General features: G+C 38.8%; 1 protein-coding gene across 1 annotated transcript in view; it reads left to right on the forward strand.

The window, feature by feature from the left end:
• Positions 1 to 19376, forward strand: part of grid1a (glutamate receptor, ionotropic, delta 1a) — a 225717-nt gene that overhangs the window by 120573 nt on the left and 85768 nt on the right. The window contains exon 3 of the mRNA XM_040139593.1: positions 18643 to 18927. Coding sequence (XP_039995527.1) covers positions 18643 to 18927 — 285 coding nt within the window. The remainder of the gene's footprint in view (positions 1 to 18642; positions 18928 to 19376) is intronic.

Raw genomic sequence — 19376 nt, forward strand, 5'->3', positions numbered from 1 at the left:
CAAAAGCAAGAAGAGTTAACGGGAGAGTTTAATACAAATGTGGATTCATGTAGTCTCCCCATCAGTGGCCCCCTAAACCTGAAAAATGTCACTTTGCCCACCAACTAGAAACTGGAATTCTTAGGTGATGAGAAGATGCAAAATCAAAGACTTTTCAGACAAAACTCAGTGGCTATATAACGCTTGACATTTGACAAATCTTGAAATAAAGGCTAAATTACACAGGACATACAATCGAAATTCTAACTTTTGAGAAAACCGAAATGCAAGATTTGCCATGGGACAGAGCATGTCATTGCACCAAAAACTGCAGCCTACGTATGTTAAGGAAAGTATTACTATTGGGAAAAAACAGCTGATCAAATGTAACTGCAGACTTTCAATGGCATTGAAACAGGAGTAGTTTCTCTCAAAGGGCAACATTAAAATATAAAATCCAGTTAAAAACAAAAGACACTCTTCCCTGGTTTTGCTACTGCTAGTGCCTCTGTCAGTCTGCTGCAAGGAAATTTCTTTGTAATATATATCTAGCAGTTAAACTGCTCTCATTAACTGCATTACATTATATTCTCCTCACTTATCTTAACGGACAGTATTGGGGGAAATCTCATGGGGACTACAGTGTGCATTGCTGTCTGCCTTAGTGTTTGTCATACTACCAAAAGTTTCAAACCTATTATAAAGAGTTTTTTTAGGAGCTCTGTTCATACGTTGGGTTTTACAGACATAATGCGATGCTAACAAATCACAGAGGCTTAATTTAGACTGACAGGTGATCGTAAATATCCAGTCAAACTTCACTTTTAAAGCATCTGACATAGCTACAGTCAGGTGCTGACCTTAACCCAGTGACCAGAACCAAGCTACCAGAAACACCACTTGTGACGTTTCTGCCAGTAGACACAACACTCTCTGTCACACATGGCAAAAGCGAAAACACCTGGGGCGATATTAAATAAATCTAATTGCTGTAGGAGCCAGTGGAATGATTGGTGTATGGGAGAATGGCTGGTTTGTGATTTTAATCTAAACAGAAACCCTGTGGCTGAGGAGACAAGAGAGCAGCCTTGCAGGACCAGGTATTAGCTCACCCCATACTGACACTTCAAATTGATGTTATCAACATGGTAATAGACCTACTTTTGCCAGCTCCCTTCATGCGTTATCGGGGATGACAGCTTACTTAGGGACTATATAAACTAAATCATATTTCCACTAGATTCTCTGTCTGCTCACATTTACCTCAGTATCTACAAGCAGATGGCCTGGCCTGTGTGTCTTCCATGCTGCCTGTTGAATTGGCACACCGAAAAATATGTGCCATTGTGTCCCTTTGAGCCATACCCAGAGATGCATGTAGTGCATTAAGGTTTATCTCGGATTAGATGACACTTTATTGATACCCTTGGAGATGGTCTTGTTACAGCAGCAACATAACGAGATTTAACAGAGACTACATCAAACAGGGCGCAAGCACACTGATATAATAATTAATAAGATGCAATGTTGCATGATTAAATTTTGTCCGGAGCTGATACTAGTTCAATTTGTAATGTTCATATTCATTTTTTTAACCGAACCATTGTTGATACCTACCACATGGTATTGTCAACTTTCCCAATGTTAATGATTGACTACAGTATGAGTGGAGTTCTGTAGTAAAAGCAATGTTAGTTCTATATTGTCAGACCTATTGATTTGCTGTCCAAACACAACAATGATCCCATTTTATAAAGCTCCAGAATGGAGATCCCATATGAGCTATACATTCTTCTCTGTTCATAGAATCGTGGTAATTAAAGGGACTGCATTTATTACACTGAGATATGGTGTACGAAGAGATGTCAAACACTGCATTCCCTTTTGTTCAAGGTGCAGAGAATGTGAAAACCTTTGCAGCAAATAATACTGTACGTACAAGACATACAGACAAGTGGCAAGTCAGTGAAAAAAAACTGAATTAATACAAGAAACAACAAATGCAGATTTGCCACTCAATGGTATGATGGGTATTAAAATGATGTAAATTTGTATGCAATAACCTGTACAACCATCAGATCTCAATGAAATTGAACCCATACATACAATATATAAGTGTCGTCTATTCAAGAGTTTAGTCATTTCAATAGTTGACATTATCAATTAGAATGTATTCAAAGAAAAGTTGGGACAGAAGGATTATTTCAGAGGTTGTGGCACTATCATGTACTGTAGGAATATAAATTAAAATAATATTGTCACATTTGACAAAAACATCATCCTCTCACAAAAATCCCATCTGCATCCATGTGTAAGTAGGCTGTGGTAGTGTTACTACGGCTGTGGTGTCTATTCAAATATACTGTCAAGTAATACTTGTGGTAATTTTAGGCATCGATCAACCTGACTTTTCTCATAACGTAAGAAGTGCAACATTGAAAAACAATTCCCATAATTACCTTCTGCATCCCATGACATTTAAAAATAGCACAGAAATGTTGATCTCAGTTTTTTGTTTTTTAGTTTTGTTAAAGTTAGTGTACCACCCTGCTACCACCCCCAGCCATTGTGCATATGCTGGCAAACACGCACCCAACTACAAGCATACAAATATGGTTTGTATGCTAACATCATGAATGGGCCTGTTACCAGGGAAACGGTTGTCAAGTGGTTGCCAGCCACCCACATGTTATAGACATGGAAGTATACACACCAATGTAAAGTTGAAGAGGACAAATATAGAAGATCTGTGCTTTGGAAGCCGATCCAACCAGGAGTGGTAAAAGACAATAAGTGACTGGATTGAATGCAGGCCTTTACCTGTAGAGGATACATCAGTGTCAGCCCCTACAGGAGGGCAAAGCTCTCTTTCATTTCATGCATGAGGGACCTCTCTTCCGCATTTTTTTGTTTCTCTGCTCACTACCCATCTCCCAAAAGAGGAAATTGAACACAACAAAGAACAAAGAGAAGGGCGGACGATGAGGAAATTGGATCCTAATTCACGAAATGATTAGTGGTTTTCTATTTGGTATTTGAGACAATAAGAACGCCTCGAATCAAACAGTTGCTTGGGCTATATCCGAAGGTAACATTTCTTGTTAGTTTTACGTAGTTTTGGTGCCTCCCACATGCCAAATTTATCACGGCATTAGTGATATTACAACAAAAAATGACATGTAACTCTCAATTCATTCACATTTATTGTGCCTTTTGGCAAATATATCATCTTCTAGATCAAACATCTATAACTCAGTTAGCATGCTCATCTACTTTGTTTGAAGTTTTTGTAAATTAGGTTCAGGAAACAGCCCATACCAGTAAGAATAGATCATTGAAAAAAAATACTAGTACTGGTTAAAGCTATTTTTTTTTTTTAATTATTTTTTTGTAATATGGTCCAAAATGTATCTTAATGAGGTCAAGACGTGAACGCGCCTCTGCTCTGCCACTCCTGCACCGAGGCTTCAAGGTAGTGTTAGCTGCTGAAAGACATCACTATAGCTGACTCACAGACCAGCAAGCTCCCAGTTCCTGCAGTAGCTGAGACGGCGCACGTGACGGGGATGTAGGTGAAGTGCTGGGCGGAGCATAACGGAGCATGGAGAGGGAGGGGTGGGAGGAGTGGAGTCTTATTCTAGCACTAGCTTGATTACCATAACTTTAATCTCGTAGCTTTAAATGACTTTTAGATTGATATTTAGCACTGTGAAGGATGATGCTATCTATGTATGAGTGCTGGATAAACTGGATAGAGTAAAAAAGCACACTAATTGTAGATAAATTGTTACGTTACCTACTGTATTTTTTTCATGCAAATAAAATTTCAAATCATTAGAGTCAGGGATATCATGGATATGCTTGAACGCTCATACACACTCAAAGACCTATTCACAAAAACATGTTTTGGCACACATCTGTAGATATTTAACGAATTCAGGAATGTGTGTTGTTGGTTGCACAATGCACATTGCGTCACCTTGGCATTTATCTACAGATGCTCATTTTGGACCTTGAAATCCTGGGGTGTTTTTTTTTTTTTTTTGCTCATTGAGAAAGAGTGTGGTGCCTTAATGGACCTGATAATGGGGATCTGTCTTGTGACAGCCATTACTGCCCGAGTTTAATGTGCACTCTCAAGGTAGTATGTTGACATTTTCAGCTTGGCACATCCAAAGCTTGGCTCGTCACGCATGCTGCTCCTATGTGCCCAGCGTCCCAAGGATAATGAGCTAATTTGTTTTTCAGCAGGACAGTGCTAACATTAAGAAGAGAGCAGGTTGCTTGGGAAAAGTCAGTTCTTCTTCAAAAGAAAGAACCATCAGCTTTATGTGATGGAGAATTGTTCTGAATGACACATTTTCAATCTTAAACCCAGTTTGATTTCAGTTATTTGGGCTTTAGCTCTCGATTCGGATCTTGAAAGCACAGGCTCATTATTTAGTTAAGGTAATATGTGCAAGATGGCAGTAAAATCATAACAGCCTTTTACAATCAAACGCCTAACATGTTTGTTAGACAGTGAGAAGCAAAAACGGACTATCTGTTTTCATATCATTTTACAAAACATTTAAAATACTTGGGCTTTACTGTAAAAAAAACGTCTAGATTTATGAATATTTTCCTTTTTAAAATAGGATCTAGTTATTGACAAGTTAAAGACAGACATTCCTAATTATAGAGTATGCACTGTGAATAGCAAATGGATAGATAAGCTGCTGGCTGTTGATCTTATTAAAACCTTTTTTTCTTGTACAACCAGTGCATGTAAATTTCAGATAATAACAAAAGCTTGTTGAAACCTGGAAGATTCTGGTGCTCTGAATTAAAAACTTTACTGACAACAGGAACTGAATATTGATTGTAATTTTTTTCCAGAGTGAAGAAGAGAGAATCTTTGCATCATCTGCATTAATATACTGGCCAGTGCACCGTTTACTTAAATAATTCCAAATGATTTATATAAGCTGACCCCCTCAGGAGAAAACCATTTCTTAGAATGGAGAACAGGCTGAATAAATAGTCTTCCATCTGCCTCACTGCTGTTTGTTTACTTTTGCCCACACCATTACCTCATCTAAAGACCTTACTAGTGTTAATTGAAATTTCAGGAATGTTTACCTCTTTTAAAATGTGGTGACTGCCTGTACAGGTCACATCACTCATGAAGAAAAAATAAAAATGATAACAATCAACTGAGCAGATTCATAGTGTGAAGGCTGACACTTAATCACACACTTGTGATATCAGCTTTCATCGTAGCCTTTGCATTTTTAAAATCAGATAGCTGACAGCACCTCTTCAGGTCTTTTGTTTTACTGATTTACTCTATATTTACTTAAATGTGATTTATACATTTTAAAGATGTAAAATATGGTATAGCTGCCTACCTTGTTTTATTTAAAGTATTTTTTTTTTTCGAGAAATCAAGTAGGGTTCTATTTACGATTGGGACTGTCTAGTTGTCTTTTATATAGGTCAATAGTAAATAGGCCAATTGTTTTTACGTGTTTTTTTTTTTCATTTTTTCTTTTGTTTTATTAGCACTAGAGGGTAGTAAAACTATTTCAGGGTATATAATTCTTATGGCTAACATGATTGCAAACATTTGCCTTATGTCACAATGCAACAGACCGAAACAGAACATGCAATACTGGCGTGTCGTTACGGTCACCACACCACAGTTTCTCACCACATGTTGACACATGTCCAGTATTCCCTTATGCTCGGCCCTGGTTTTGTCCCTCAACTCTTCTGAATGTATGGGATCTTTAGCTTGCCACATACCAACCTACTCATCAGATAAAACACCTATATATTATGCATTATACAGTGTTTTACATTTGTTGGGTCGTTGAAAACAAGAGCAGCTCAATTGTATGAGTTGGCAAACTAAAATTATAAGGTTAAGGTTGCTGAAAGCTGCACAGTTGCAGACTCTGGTTGGCAGTAGGACTGAAACAATTCCTCTAAGAACACAAGTCATTTTAATATTAAAAATCATTAAAAATCAAATTTTGTCTCCAACCTTTGCAAGGCTGAAATAACGGAAGCACATCCACATGTCACATCTGGATACTATATCTAAAGCGCCTGTCAGTACTTTGGTTCTATGCAGTGTTACCCTTGGGTGGCCTACAAGGAAGTTCCTTACTCTCCAGTACCAGTGCCAGAAGCTACATTACACAGGTCCTGTGCCTTGGCATTGCATTGATATATTGCTGAACTCAGCAGACTGAATCAGCAACAGAAGATCAATCCATCAAGCTGATTTAAAACTTATGAAAATGGCTGTTCCTTACTATTAGTCGGGTTAATGGTAGTGGTGGATCTAGGATAGTTACTCTGCAAAATAGGTGAACATCTATCTGATATCAGGCTTGCATATGAACACATGTCCGGCTTGGTTCAAGCTGTAGGAACAGGTGGCTCTGGTCGTGTGTGCCAACATGAGCCTCAGCTGGTTAGTGTTTGCAGTATAATGGCCAACATACTGTAGAGGCTACAGTCTGACTTCCAACAATGCAGCGGATCACCAGTGGACATTGGACATTGCTATATGCAATGTCCTTGCAGTGGAGGATAGCACTGGTACTTTCTAAGCAGCTAAGACAGTTTCTCTACAGTGAAGTGACTAAAACTTAAATTTAAATTTAAGTGGAAAAAAAGGGATATAAGTGATGCAAAGACGGTCTTGTGTGTCGCGCACATTGTGGTTTTTTTAAAATTAATTTTTTTTTTTTTTTTTTTTTTTGGTGAAGCCCCAGTCGAGACAGTACTGAAATTTACTGAGAAGTTTTTCTCAGTAAATAACCCAATATCACTGTGACATGGGGTTATTTACTGAGAAAAACTTAACTTTGAGAGAATGTGCAGGGGAATGCCCAGTAAATTCACAATGATCACTGAACTGGGGCTTGTGTGGTGGTGACTGATGTACAGACAGTTCCAGTGCTGCAGATTGTCAAAACATTACTAGACATCCTGAAGTAAATACATTTCTATATAGTTTTACTTTTATGCCTAACAAGCAATGTTCCTTGTCCCTGTGGTTTTATGTTGCCATTGTTTGATTGTAGTATGTATGGTTTACTGTATTATGTTTTATGTCTCTTTCCCTTCTCTCTCAACAAAGTTCCAGCAGAAAGTATTGTCGTCCTCCTTCAAAATATCTAACTTTTCTCTTGCTAAATCAAGACATCACTCAGCTTAACTTAGCCTTTGGTTTCTCTGGTAAAAATGCACACAGCTGCCAAAATATAAACAAACAATTGCGTGACAATTTCTGCCTGCCAGTACTTAGTCACATGACACTTTTTCACTTTAGTACAAGTGAGTTGTAGCCCTCTGAAGTGTGTTCTATCCACTTTGAACCAACAACCAGCTGTGGCCCCACTCTGACAGTGGTAGCCTCTTCTTGACATCCCAATACCAATGAGTCACGTCTTAAGAAAGATGTTAAAGCCACATCGCAGTGTAGCATCTTCTGAGTCAACGTATAAAGTGAACTCAGGGTTACCAAAAGAAATTAAAAACTTGTATCTGATAGATGCCAGAGGAAAACTATAAATCACTCAGACATTCAGGGGTTATACTCCCTCAACTACCCCTTTACTCTGTTATCACATAAACTACATGTTAGCTCTGTCAGGGAAATGATAGAATAAGAGGCTTTGCAGGATAGTTGGGAATTCATACTGGCTCTACATTACATTTTCCATTTGGCTCTGATTTTCATGCAAAAGGCATAAGCTTGCTCTATGATAACTTTTTATCAGAAGCCGTTGATTTTTTTTTTTTTTTTTTGGTGACTTGGTTTCATTTTAAGTCCTCTAATGAGCTGCCAGATGACTTGACCACTGACATTGAATTGTGGATTTTTTAAAATCTGCTTGTGGTAGGAACAAGATCTTATAAAAGATTATTAAAATCATTTTATTTAATCTGCCAAAACTGTATTCTCCTTCTACAACTGTGGCACAAAGGAAGAGAGCATCCCTCACTGAACTCAAGGTAATTCATTATTTATTAAGGATGGGAATCTATTGGCCTTAATACAAATTGTCTGAACCATCTGAATCCTCTGAGTTTTTTAAATCCTTTTATTGATGCCCGCATGGTTTCCTGACAGTTGCCCATTGCAAAGCAATAACATCAAACTTGTGCGTCTAAGCCACTGGAAACTTGCAATGAACGGTTCATGGCGTAAGTAACAGTCCAAAGCGAGCCTTCATTTCATGAAGAAATGTGACAACAGGGCTAGTTGATAAAATTGCTCGGTTTCAACTGAGGTAAATCTTGCATTACAACGTCTTATTTCACTCTTTTCAAACTAATTTTTGGCCACACACATGTCTGAGTTGTGTGCTCTGCAGTAACTGAGTGGGGGCTAGAGGCTTCTCTGTGCACAGCCTAACTAGTGTCTACCAATAGCCTGCATGTGAGGCATTTATTAAACGTCGCCAAGTTGTAGCTTCTACCGATAGTCTCCATGTGAGGCGTACAGGGGACATCTGTAAATTGTAGCTCCAGCAAATAACCTGTGTAACACTCTCCCCCTCTCAGCTGCATGAGTCTCTGCATGCACTTTGGTCACACGCCAAATCACCCACCGCCACGAGTAAATTCACAACAAGAACAACTCCATTTTTCCAGCTGTCACTGAAATTTACATAATTCAGTGTCTCAGTTAGAACAAATAAACAATTGGAGATTTTAAAAACAAAGAATCATGGAATCTTCTGTGATTGTGTTGCACTAGTAGAGTGCCTTGCTTTTTACCTTCTCTCTGGATGATTCCAAACCTGGGGTTTAAGTCTCAAGGCTGTGCTGGTCTTTCAGCATTTGAAGCCACCGTCTAGTTCTTTTCTTCTAATGTTTTGGGTCATAATCTTGCTGTAGGATGAACCCCTGACCTACCACTCTGTATTCCTTTTTTACTTACTTTTACTCGCCAGCAATATACAGTATTACCCTGCATTACAGTATTGTCCTAATAATGCATCAGACGGTGTAGTAACACAGACGGAAGGGTTGTAAGTCATCAACAAATGTTGTGGCACCTGTGGGAATTGTTTGCACCAACTTTCAAGGCTTCATTTGCTTCCGCTGCTGTAGGAAAGATGTAAGTTAACCAAAATTTCAAAAATTTAAATTTCAAAAATTGGAAAAATAGGGTTGAGTAGTATATGTGGACAGGAAAAAAGAGAATAGAAGCCTACAGACAAAGAAAGATAAGAGATAATAACAGAGCAGATGACACATTACCAATAGAAAGCATGAGATGTTTCTTAATTACAGCAGACAAGCAAACACCCAGCCTGTCCCTGTCTCACTGGTGAATGAGTCATTATTATCCTCTGACAATGCTAACCAATCTTTCTCAATAACACCATCAAAATCAGTCATCACAAAACCCAAAAGTGCATTTGCCATGTAAAAACTATGGTCCAGAACCACCTGTTTCAACACTCAGCACAGTGCTGCCAGTGGAGCACCTTGTCCCAACAGGCACTGCTGCATGCCAATTGTAAGAGGGCTAATCAGCCCAGTTCAAGTAAAAACAAAAAGGAAAAACCAAACAAACACATCATTGCATATGCAAAGGACCATGTTATGCACATAAGACTGATGATATTTGCCCTGGAATGAAAAGTAGTTGTGCTAACTTGATGAGAGAACAAGTGACAGTCGAACACACACTGGCAATGGACAAAGGGAGTGGAGAGATAACAGGGAAACACACAGGTGGAGATTCATTTAAATGGCTTAATATAAATACAATTCAAGAATAATATTTGTATCCTTGTTTGAACAGAAACATAAGGACCATCTTAGATGTAAAACCATAATCCTTTATGTTATAGGCTGAGACTCCTAACTCATGTCTGCTCTGTGAAGTACACAAAAGCTCAGCGCTTCAGGGAAAAAGGTTAAGTCACTACCAATTGTTCAAGAGTTGAAACTGATGCCACAAGACATGGCAGCTAGCTGTATCACATGTTGGTGTTGTTGTTTATATAATTGTCTGATGGCATAGGTTTCAGTGTCAGAATAGCCGTAGTGACTCAACACTTTCTGAGAACTGTGGATTGGGTGTATCTCCACAGTGTAACAATTAATTTCTGTTTTTGCTTGATGTTCTTGGTGTTGGTGGTGTTGGTTTGTATGTGTGTGTGTGTGTGTGTGTGTGTGTGTGTGTGTGTGTGTGTGTGTGTGTGTGTGTGTGTGTGTGTGTGTGTGTGTGTGTACGTGTGTTTGTGTGTGTGTGCGTGTGTGTTTGTTTGTTTGTTTTTATAAAAAAATTGTTTACTAAATGTATAAGGAGTAGAATCTGTACTATTAGGTCATGCTCTCCCCCCAGACTGCAGAGATTTAGACTGCAAGCCTTTTTCTGTCACGTCCCTCGGGTACCAGCAGTCGAAAAATATCCCCAAGCATAAATTTCACAGGGCACAGAAGCTATCTTCTTTTGTCAGCTCTGATGTCAGAACTAATAAGAACCAGCTCTCAAAAGTATATTTAACATAGGGACCCAGGCGAGGAGACATGAAAGCCCCACGGAACAAACTGGGTCTCATTGTCAAACTACAATTTTGATGTTCAATATGCAATATATTTTTTGATTGATTGCAGCTTCTGCAGCAAATAACACAAAGCAGCAGCTGTAACACAAAGTCTCAGACAAAAAGAGGGACGGAAATCCGCAACACACTGTCTACACCTTTGCAAGCTACAAAGCTTTTACTGTAAATCACTGTTATATACAATGGTTCATTAGATTTCACACAGAAGAAAGCAGCCAGTTCCTTTGTGAGCAACTAAGGCCAGTCTGTCCACGGTGCAGGTCAGATAACATTATACATCTCTGTAATGGGTTCTTTTATACACACACAGTGAGAATTTATGTTATTAAAGTACATTAAGTGTTAAAAAGGCCATGCAAGACTGCTTTCAATGCATTGACTTGGATGTTTTTCTCAGGCCAAATAGTGAGGAAATAGATGGACAGGAAGACTGACTGAGTACATAAACTTCTGTGTGGACACCTCTGCCCCGGTCAAAACTGTCCGATGTTTTTCAAACAACAAGCCCTGGGTTACCTAGGCCATCAAATTACAGCTGGCCAAAAAGAAGAGGTTCTTTTATTCGTTCCTAAGGGGCAGGGAACAGGGAGGAAGGAAAAAGGGTCCGGAAACAGCTGTCAGTGAATATCAGAGAAGGATATGACGCCTAAAGGAGGCTGGAGCAGAAGCTGCGTCAGAATGACACCAGGGAGGTCTGGAGAGGCATGAGGACCATCACTGGTTACAAGCCAAACATTAGGATGGTAGATGGGAACATTGACAGAGCCAACCAGCCAGCTAGTTCGGTTCTTCAGTAGATTCGACATGCAGCCTCCCCTTCACCATTTTGATCATTAGCCACCCAGCAACAATGACACCTCCAACCCAATGACCATCTCTGCTGATCAGGTCAGGAGGTTGCTGAGAAGACTTTGCCCGGCAAAAGCAGCTGGTCCCGATGCTCAAGGATGCTCAAGCCCAAGGATGCTCAAGGCCTATGGCCCCCAGCTGTGTGTCGTACTCCAGCACCTCTTTAACCTCAGCTTACATCTGGAGATGGTCCCTGTGTTGTGGAAAACATCTGTCTGGTTCCTGTACGGAAGAAGGCCTGTCCCAGTGCCTGAGTGACTACAGGCCGGTAGTGTTGACCTCATGAAGGCTTTCGAAAGAATGGTCCTGGATTCCCGTTGGCCTTTGGTCAAGCCTTCATTGGACTCCTTCCAGTTCGCCTACCAACTGGATGTCAGAGTGGACAATGCCATCATATACCTGCTCGGGGTGTGGCCAGAATCATGTTCTTTGATTTCTCCAGTGCCTTTAACGCCTGCCCTGCTGGGGAAGAAGATAACTGCTATGCAGGTTGATGCCTCATATTTGTTCTGCAACACTGTCACCATCACAGAGAATTATTCAAAGCTTGGTGGAGCCATCTTAGCCATCTCAGAAATTCATAAAGTGCTTAAGTCAACAATAAGTGGCTATGCTGTGAGAGTCAAGAGTCATTGACTTTTGAGTTCTTGCTCTAGGGGAAAAGTTGATTTGATTTTGGAGATCAGAGAATAGAAATGTTGATGTTAGTTCAGTTGCACTATTAAGATCATTAAAAATAGATCGTGTTGGATCAATCAATTTTGTATGTGTAACATTCATTATTCACATATTTATCAATTGAGAATCACCACCAGTTTTTTAATGCCTATTCGCCAGTGACACCTGTGGCCTGAAACTAATGATTATTTTCATTATCGATTAATATGATGATTATTTCCTCAATTAATTGTATGTGCCATAAAATGTCAGAAAATAATGGAAAAAATGCCCTCAAGATTTCCTAAAGCCCAATCTGATGTATTTTTAAGTGCTTGCTTTGTCCAACCAACAGTCCCAAACTCGGGTTGTCTATCTGTCTGTCTGTGGACGTGATATCTCAGGAACACCTTGAGGGAATTTCTTCAATTTTGGCCTTCACTTGGACTCATGGGTGAACGATTTAAATTTTGGTGGTCAAAGGTCTAATTCACTGTGACCCCATGTCCGAACCTTTCTTGTGAACAACATATATCAGGAACACCTGGAGGGAATTTCATTACATCTGGCACAAATGTCCACTTGGACTCAAGGATGAACTGATCAGAATTTGGTTATCAAAGCTCAAACGTTATGGTCACTGTGTCCTCACAAAACACTTTTTTGGCCATAAGTCAATAATTCATAAAATAATTATTACAAAATTTCACACAAATGTCTAATAGGATAAAATGATGACGTGAGGATATTTTATATCCAAAAGGTCGAAGGCCAGCTTCACTGTGAAATCATTATGTTCTACACAAACACTTTTCTGGCAATTATTCAATGCCATAACTCAGGAACAGAAGGGGAGAATTTGACCATATTTCACAGTTGGTCGGATACTGAATTGTTGACACTAATCTTGGATACCCACCTTCAAAATACACTTGAAACATTTATTAAATTCCTTCAAAGTCCTCATTACATACAGTATATTATGAGTCCGGACAGACATTTATGTAAACTGCAACTTGACTGGATGGCAGAGGCACACAACCGCAAGGCAGGAGATATAGTTTTTCTAAATATCTTGCTTCTGTCAGATCTATCCAAGTGTCTACAACATACAGGGGTATATACAGTAACATGAACAATGTGGTGCAATACCATTTTACATTTTTACATCAATGTAATTCTTAGGGATTTCTTCCCTTTATTAACCAGATGACAGTATGGAGTTGACAAGAAATGATGGGAGAGAGATGCCATGCTACAAATGTCCACAGCTGGACATAAACCAGGGATGCTGCTATTACATTGTCAGCATCTTAACCCCAAGGCAAATAGGATGCCTCTGTATTGTCTTTACAATCCAAAAGACCAGCAATGAATACAACCTTTGAGAGGCTTAAAAGGTTACATTTTTGTTGAGACTGTTTAAGTATTACCATAGCAGCTTATTTCAGAGACTGTAGGACATGGTGGTTTTGTATTGAATTGCAATATATTGTGAGGTGTTCCTGACCACGCCTGTGGACAAAACAGAACATTCAAATTTGACAAAAATAATACTGTAGGGCTAGCACACTGGGTTGTGCTGCACTGTACATGTCTTGTTGTTTTTGTATAGAAACAGCAACTACTGCGCTAAGTCTATATCTACCTGTGAGTTGTCTGCAAGGAGTAATTTACAGTGGTGAAATACTCCATCACAGTTCAGATGACATGGGCAGTCTTAGCATCAATAGTATTGGTGGGGATATACACCCTTATCTTAGTTTTACAGCAGGAGTGCAAGCATGGGGAAAGGGCCATGGATGTTTATCTACCAAAAAGATGAGAGCATGAAGAGATTGAGTTAGTGAGTGAGAGAGAATGATGGAAAGAAAATTCATTTTTACTGGAGGTGCAATGTTGCCTTACACTTAAAAAAAAAATGCATTACGTGCCAATTTTTCCTTGCTGAATACGTAAAACCCATCAACGACTAATTTAGCAGTTGGGTATCTCAATCTTAGCATTTCATGATGTAATCAGTAAATTGTGCTGAAAAAAAGGAGGAACATAATACAGCATCGATACACTGACAGTCCACATAGGTATGTATGTAAATATATGGTAGATTCTTATTTTCTTTGAATTGTATTCTTAGCTCTAACATTGGAACAGTTTAAGTACAAAGTCAACAGTATATCAAATATTCGCTTTGCAGTAGTTTCTTTGTGGGAAAGGTTAAAATCATGTTTAATCGATGATTAGAATAAGTAGTTTCCCTAAACTGTTTTGATTTGATCCCCTCTAATTTAATTTATGAGGTATAACATATTCTTTGTCATAATTTCAAATTTAGATTGATAAGTATGTGCTTATCCTAAAAATAACGAGATAACACAGTCAGATTAAAACAAAATATATTTTTGTGTGCCTCTGAAACTTCACGTGATTAACACAAAACAGACATTTCAGTCCAAAGCACATATTACAAGCTGTCTCAATTAGATCAGATTTACACCATTGTGATTTCAAAGTAGAGTGTTGTTGACAACATTGGAGAATTTATCCAAAAGAATTTATGCAGTACTCACTATGGCACTGGTGTGATGGTTCATCTTATCCCTTAATTCTACACTGGTAAAATGAGGGCAGGATACTGATGACATCCCTTTTTCATGGGAAAACAGATTGTGTGGCAAGAACTTGTAATGTGTTCTTTTCAGCCTGGCGTCTTGGTGATAATTCTCCCTACACCATAACTGTACTGGTCTGATGAGGTGAGGACAGGCATCTTTTTGCTGTTCAGACCTAATCTGCATGGCAGATGTACTTTCTAACAGTTTCAATTATAAGTGTGGGGACATGAAAATTACTGCTTACTCTCTCAGCCCCTTTGCTGATTTGGTTACTGAATTTGGTGACAAATTTGCAAAATTGCATGATGTCAAGGTGATGGTATTTGTATCAGGGTTTTAAGTGCAGTGTTGAATAGACGTGTTTAAAGATTAATTCACCAGTACTGAGTTCAGCATCCATCAATGAACCATACCATTACTGAGAAGAAATTGGGTGTTTCTCCACAATGGGGGTGATACATTAGTAAATCTCTGTTTTCTAAAGACAGCAGCCGCTGCTTGCATCTCCCTGTTGTAACTCCTTTCAATTACAGTAGACTTGTTGACTCTTTTAAAGTCCTTCCATCCATCCATTTCCATCCATAGACACAGCCTATTCATTAATTGAAATTAGTCCAAATACATAGAATTATAATAAATCATTGGTTGTAGGATGCTTCATATGCGTTATCCTAGCAAAGTTTTTCATTTGAGGTGTATGTATAAGACTGCTGTTACATGCTGACATTAGATGTCAGATAGCTAGCATGAAATGAGTGATAGCCCCTGTCCACTTCGGGGGGAACATTTAAGTGTCATTATTCTACCATTATCATCCGTGCCAATGACTGTGGAGCCCTCCTCCCTCCTGTCAGTGGGCTGTCTGCTGTATAATGGGCCCAGGGTGTCCGTTAGGAAGCCAAAATGGCTGCAGTCGCACTCTAGCCACAGTATACTAAAAATGGCTGAGGGGCGGGGAGTATCAATCTACGTATCAGAAAGAGGAAAAAAAAAAAAAGGAGTTTTCTTGTATGAACCACTGCTCTTTCCGTACAAATTAAGGTAAAGATTTTCTTGCAATGGTAGATGGTGGGACAAGTGAAATAAATGATAAATGTGTTGCTTCAGTAATTTTGGATACACTAAAAATAAAGGCTGACAATCATTTCACAATTAATTTGATCTTGATATATTTTAGGGCTTCAGCTATTGATTATATTGCTGTAATGTTGGCATGGCTTGGCTTTTACATCAATATAAATGCCAAGCCATGTGAAGTCTATAGTCTGTAGGCTGCATTTGAGAAAACCCGTTAACAGGGAACCAGCTCTTAGGAACAAAAGAGCACGCACACACACAAACATTAACACACTTCCTTCTCTGGAGAAGCAAATTGTCTTTCTTACACTCTCCTGAGAAATCATTCAAAAAGCTGCAAATATTCCCTGTACTTCTCTTGCACTCTTTTCCTTGTTGCTTCTCATTCTGCACTCCTTCTTGTTCTACTTCAACTACAACAACTAAAGTGCATCTCCCTCTGCCTGACTGTCTGACATTCCTACTTTCCCTGCTCCTCCTCAGTTATTTAGTTGACCCGTACTCATGATTTACAGTGCCTTAATGTAGTCCTGTGCTTGCAGTCAGCAGATGAAATTGTCATTTGTCACATTAATAGTCCTCCCCCTCTGCCATACATTCACACGCACATTCACACACATACCAGCCTTTTCCACTAATGCCTTCTCTCTGCAACCACTATCCTTTTCCTTCTCCTCCCCCTTCACACCCCCTCTGATATCATTTTGAATTTAACTTCATGGTATCTTACCTGTATATGTTTATGATATGCTCATATTGTGCAGTCCCTGTGCTTCTTATAGTGCTCAATAGCAAGAGTTTGTATGATATTATATGGTCTTAGACTGCAGTGCTGTTGGTTTGTTCTAAATTCTGCATTGGCATTGAAGTAGATTATATAATTATGTGGTATGAAATGCAGCAAGAGAACATTTAATTGCTGTTTTGTCAATATGCTTAGCTGTTTATGCTGAAATTATAAGAGTCCTGCTGTGTGAGAAAAACCGACTGGAATTCAAAAGGAAGGAATTTTGTTGTTACCAGTCTCATGTCACATGCCTAATTAGACTTTAGATTGTAACCCGGTAAGTGATGATTTTGTAGCACATAACAGATGTTAAAATTAAACGTGAATATCATTTTATTTTCCTCATTTAAACTGTTTTTGTTTTTTTTGGATTTACAACAGTTTCTCTTTCCTGCTAATTGCCTATGTCTGTGTCGTGCATCTTGTAACCTGAGGAGGATGTAAATATGTAAGGTTAAATAATCAACAATTATGAATGTGTATTTTTGCTCTAAGAAACACGAGAACAAAATATGTGGTTTCAACTCAGAAAGTAATATTGGTTTAAAATACATTTTGTATCTTGTAAAAATTTCCTGATTTGATGCACAGTCAGTTTTAGTCTGTCTTAAAACTAACGGTGTGAAATTAGGATCGCTATCTGTTTTCTGCAAATGAATTTTTGAAAGCACCTGAAAACCTCTTTTATTTAAACTCTTTTATTTGACTTAGTTAAAACAAAAAGGCTTATGAACTGTATTTTATCTTCACACTACACCTAACTCTATTAAAGATAGAACTATGAAATTATTTTTGCAAATAAAATTTGATTAAGATGTGTTATATAGTACAACTGTACAGTGATAGAAAAATAAACTCAGCTATGCTTAGTATACACTAAAAATATTGTCATTGAGGTTGAATGAGTCATCTTTTTAGGTTACTCATCAACTGTCAGATACTTTGAACAGCTAAACAACAAATAACTAATAGTACAGATCACTACAACCTCAAGTCTATCTATTGTTATTAAACATTTACCACCACTGAGACAGAAAAGCTTTTCTCGTCAATGTCGGATGTATTAATAATGTCAAAGATAGCGTTTTCATCTTTTAAAAGATATTTGGCATTTTGTCCCAGCGGACATGCTGACCTACCTTAAGAGGATCTATAACCCGATGTTGCCCAAATTACATGTGTAAACAAAAATGTAGGGACCTCAAGACCCAACATAGACGCTACAAGCACGTGTCTGCAGTCTTAATCTGTGCTGGTTTACAGATTTTCACCATGTGTACATGAAAGAGAGAGAGAGAGTGATGGGTGTGTGGGACAGCATTTGGTTTAGACTCTTGAGAGGCATCATTTTGCATCTAACCTTTTGTATCCAGCTAGACTATTCTTGATTTTTTTATTTAGGACAGATTCTGCCCGCCTTTGTTCTGTGTAATTTTTTCTTTTCTTCTTTCAAAGCAACACTGACTCTGACACTGACTCCTGCAGCACTCTGAATAATCTGCTGTTTTCAATTGACGGTTACCTTTAGCAGGCATTTTTGCTTTAATCAGCTGTCTCTTTTTGTCTGGGGACAAGGATTAGAGGATGCCCCCAAATGAATCTCTCATCTACACATTATAATACAACTTCAGTACCAACCCCCTCCTGTCTGTGATCTGTTCTCAACTGCAGAGGCTCAGAAGTAATCCTAAGTAGGATACACAAAGAACCATCTTGAATTTCTAAGCCAGTTGAACATACTTTCTTCAATAATGTGCAGTACTCTTAAAACCTGAAAGATGATTTTTGAAATTTAAATCTTGTTGAAATTGATTATAGTTTAGAATAAATCTTAAAGCATATCTAACCATGTTTTATCATGTTTATCTCATTCTTTCTCCTCCTCTTCTTTCCCGACCCCATTTTTTCTCCACGTGTCTGCTTTTTCTTATTTTTCTTGGCCTTGCATCCCTTTATATACTTCTGTGTCATTCAACCTTATTTCCTTCCTGTAATCCTTGTAACCACCCCTCTTTCTCTACCAACCTGCATTCTTTCCCCTACGCCTTTCGATTCATCTACCTTCTCTCTGTTTTTTCTTTCCTCTGTCCAGCATGTGAGTTGATGAATCAAGGGATCCTCGCTCTGGTCACATCCACGGGCTGTGCAGCCGCAAGTGCCCTGCAGTCTCTGACAGATGCAATGCACATCCCCCATCTCTTCATCCAGAGAAACGGGGATGGTTCACCCCGCACCGCCTGCCAGCTTAACCCAAGCCCAGACGGAGAGAGCTACACGTTGGCTGCCCGTCCACCTGTTCGAATCAATGACGTCCTGCTCACCCTCGTCTCCGAACTACACTGGCAGAAGTTCATCATCTTTTATGAGAGCGACTATGGTGAGTTACAGCAAATGAGAGCAGTAATATATTCTATAAACATGACATTTCTGTGTAAGATGATCTCAACTCTTTCATTTAAATGTAAATGCGCCAAAACCATCTGTAGTGTCAGAGGGGAGATCAGGCTGAAGCTGCTGAAATAAAGCCGTATTAACACTAAGAATTCATATGCTAAAAAGAAAACACCGAGTTGAAACTAAGATGAAAGAACATCACCCCTCCCAAACCGACACATACACATAAACAAAAACATCCAGTATATGTAGACTGCTAAAAAAATAAATCAAAGTTCAAAATTGTGTGGGAAAAACAAGATCTCTTTGCCACATTCACCATTAGTAGTATCCTCGTGAAGAGACATGTATGAGCCTAATTGGCTTATTTGTGGCGTTAGAAGAATAAGGGTGTGTCCCAACAGTACTTTATTTATCCTCTGATTTTTTAAA

The sequence above is a fragment of the Xiphias gladius genome, chromosome 11 (genome assembly GCF_016859285.1).
Source record: "Xiphias gladius isolate SHS-SW01 ecotype Sanya breed wild chromosome 11, ASM1685928v1, whole genome shotgun sequence".
Classification (NCBI taxonomy): Eukaryota; Metazoa; Chordata; class Actinopteri; order Istiophoriformes; family Xiphiidae; genus Xiphias; species Xiphias gladius.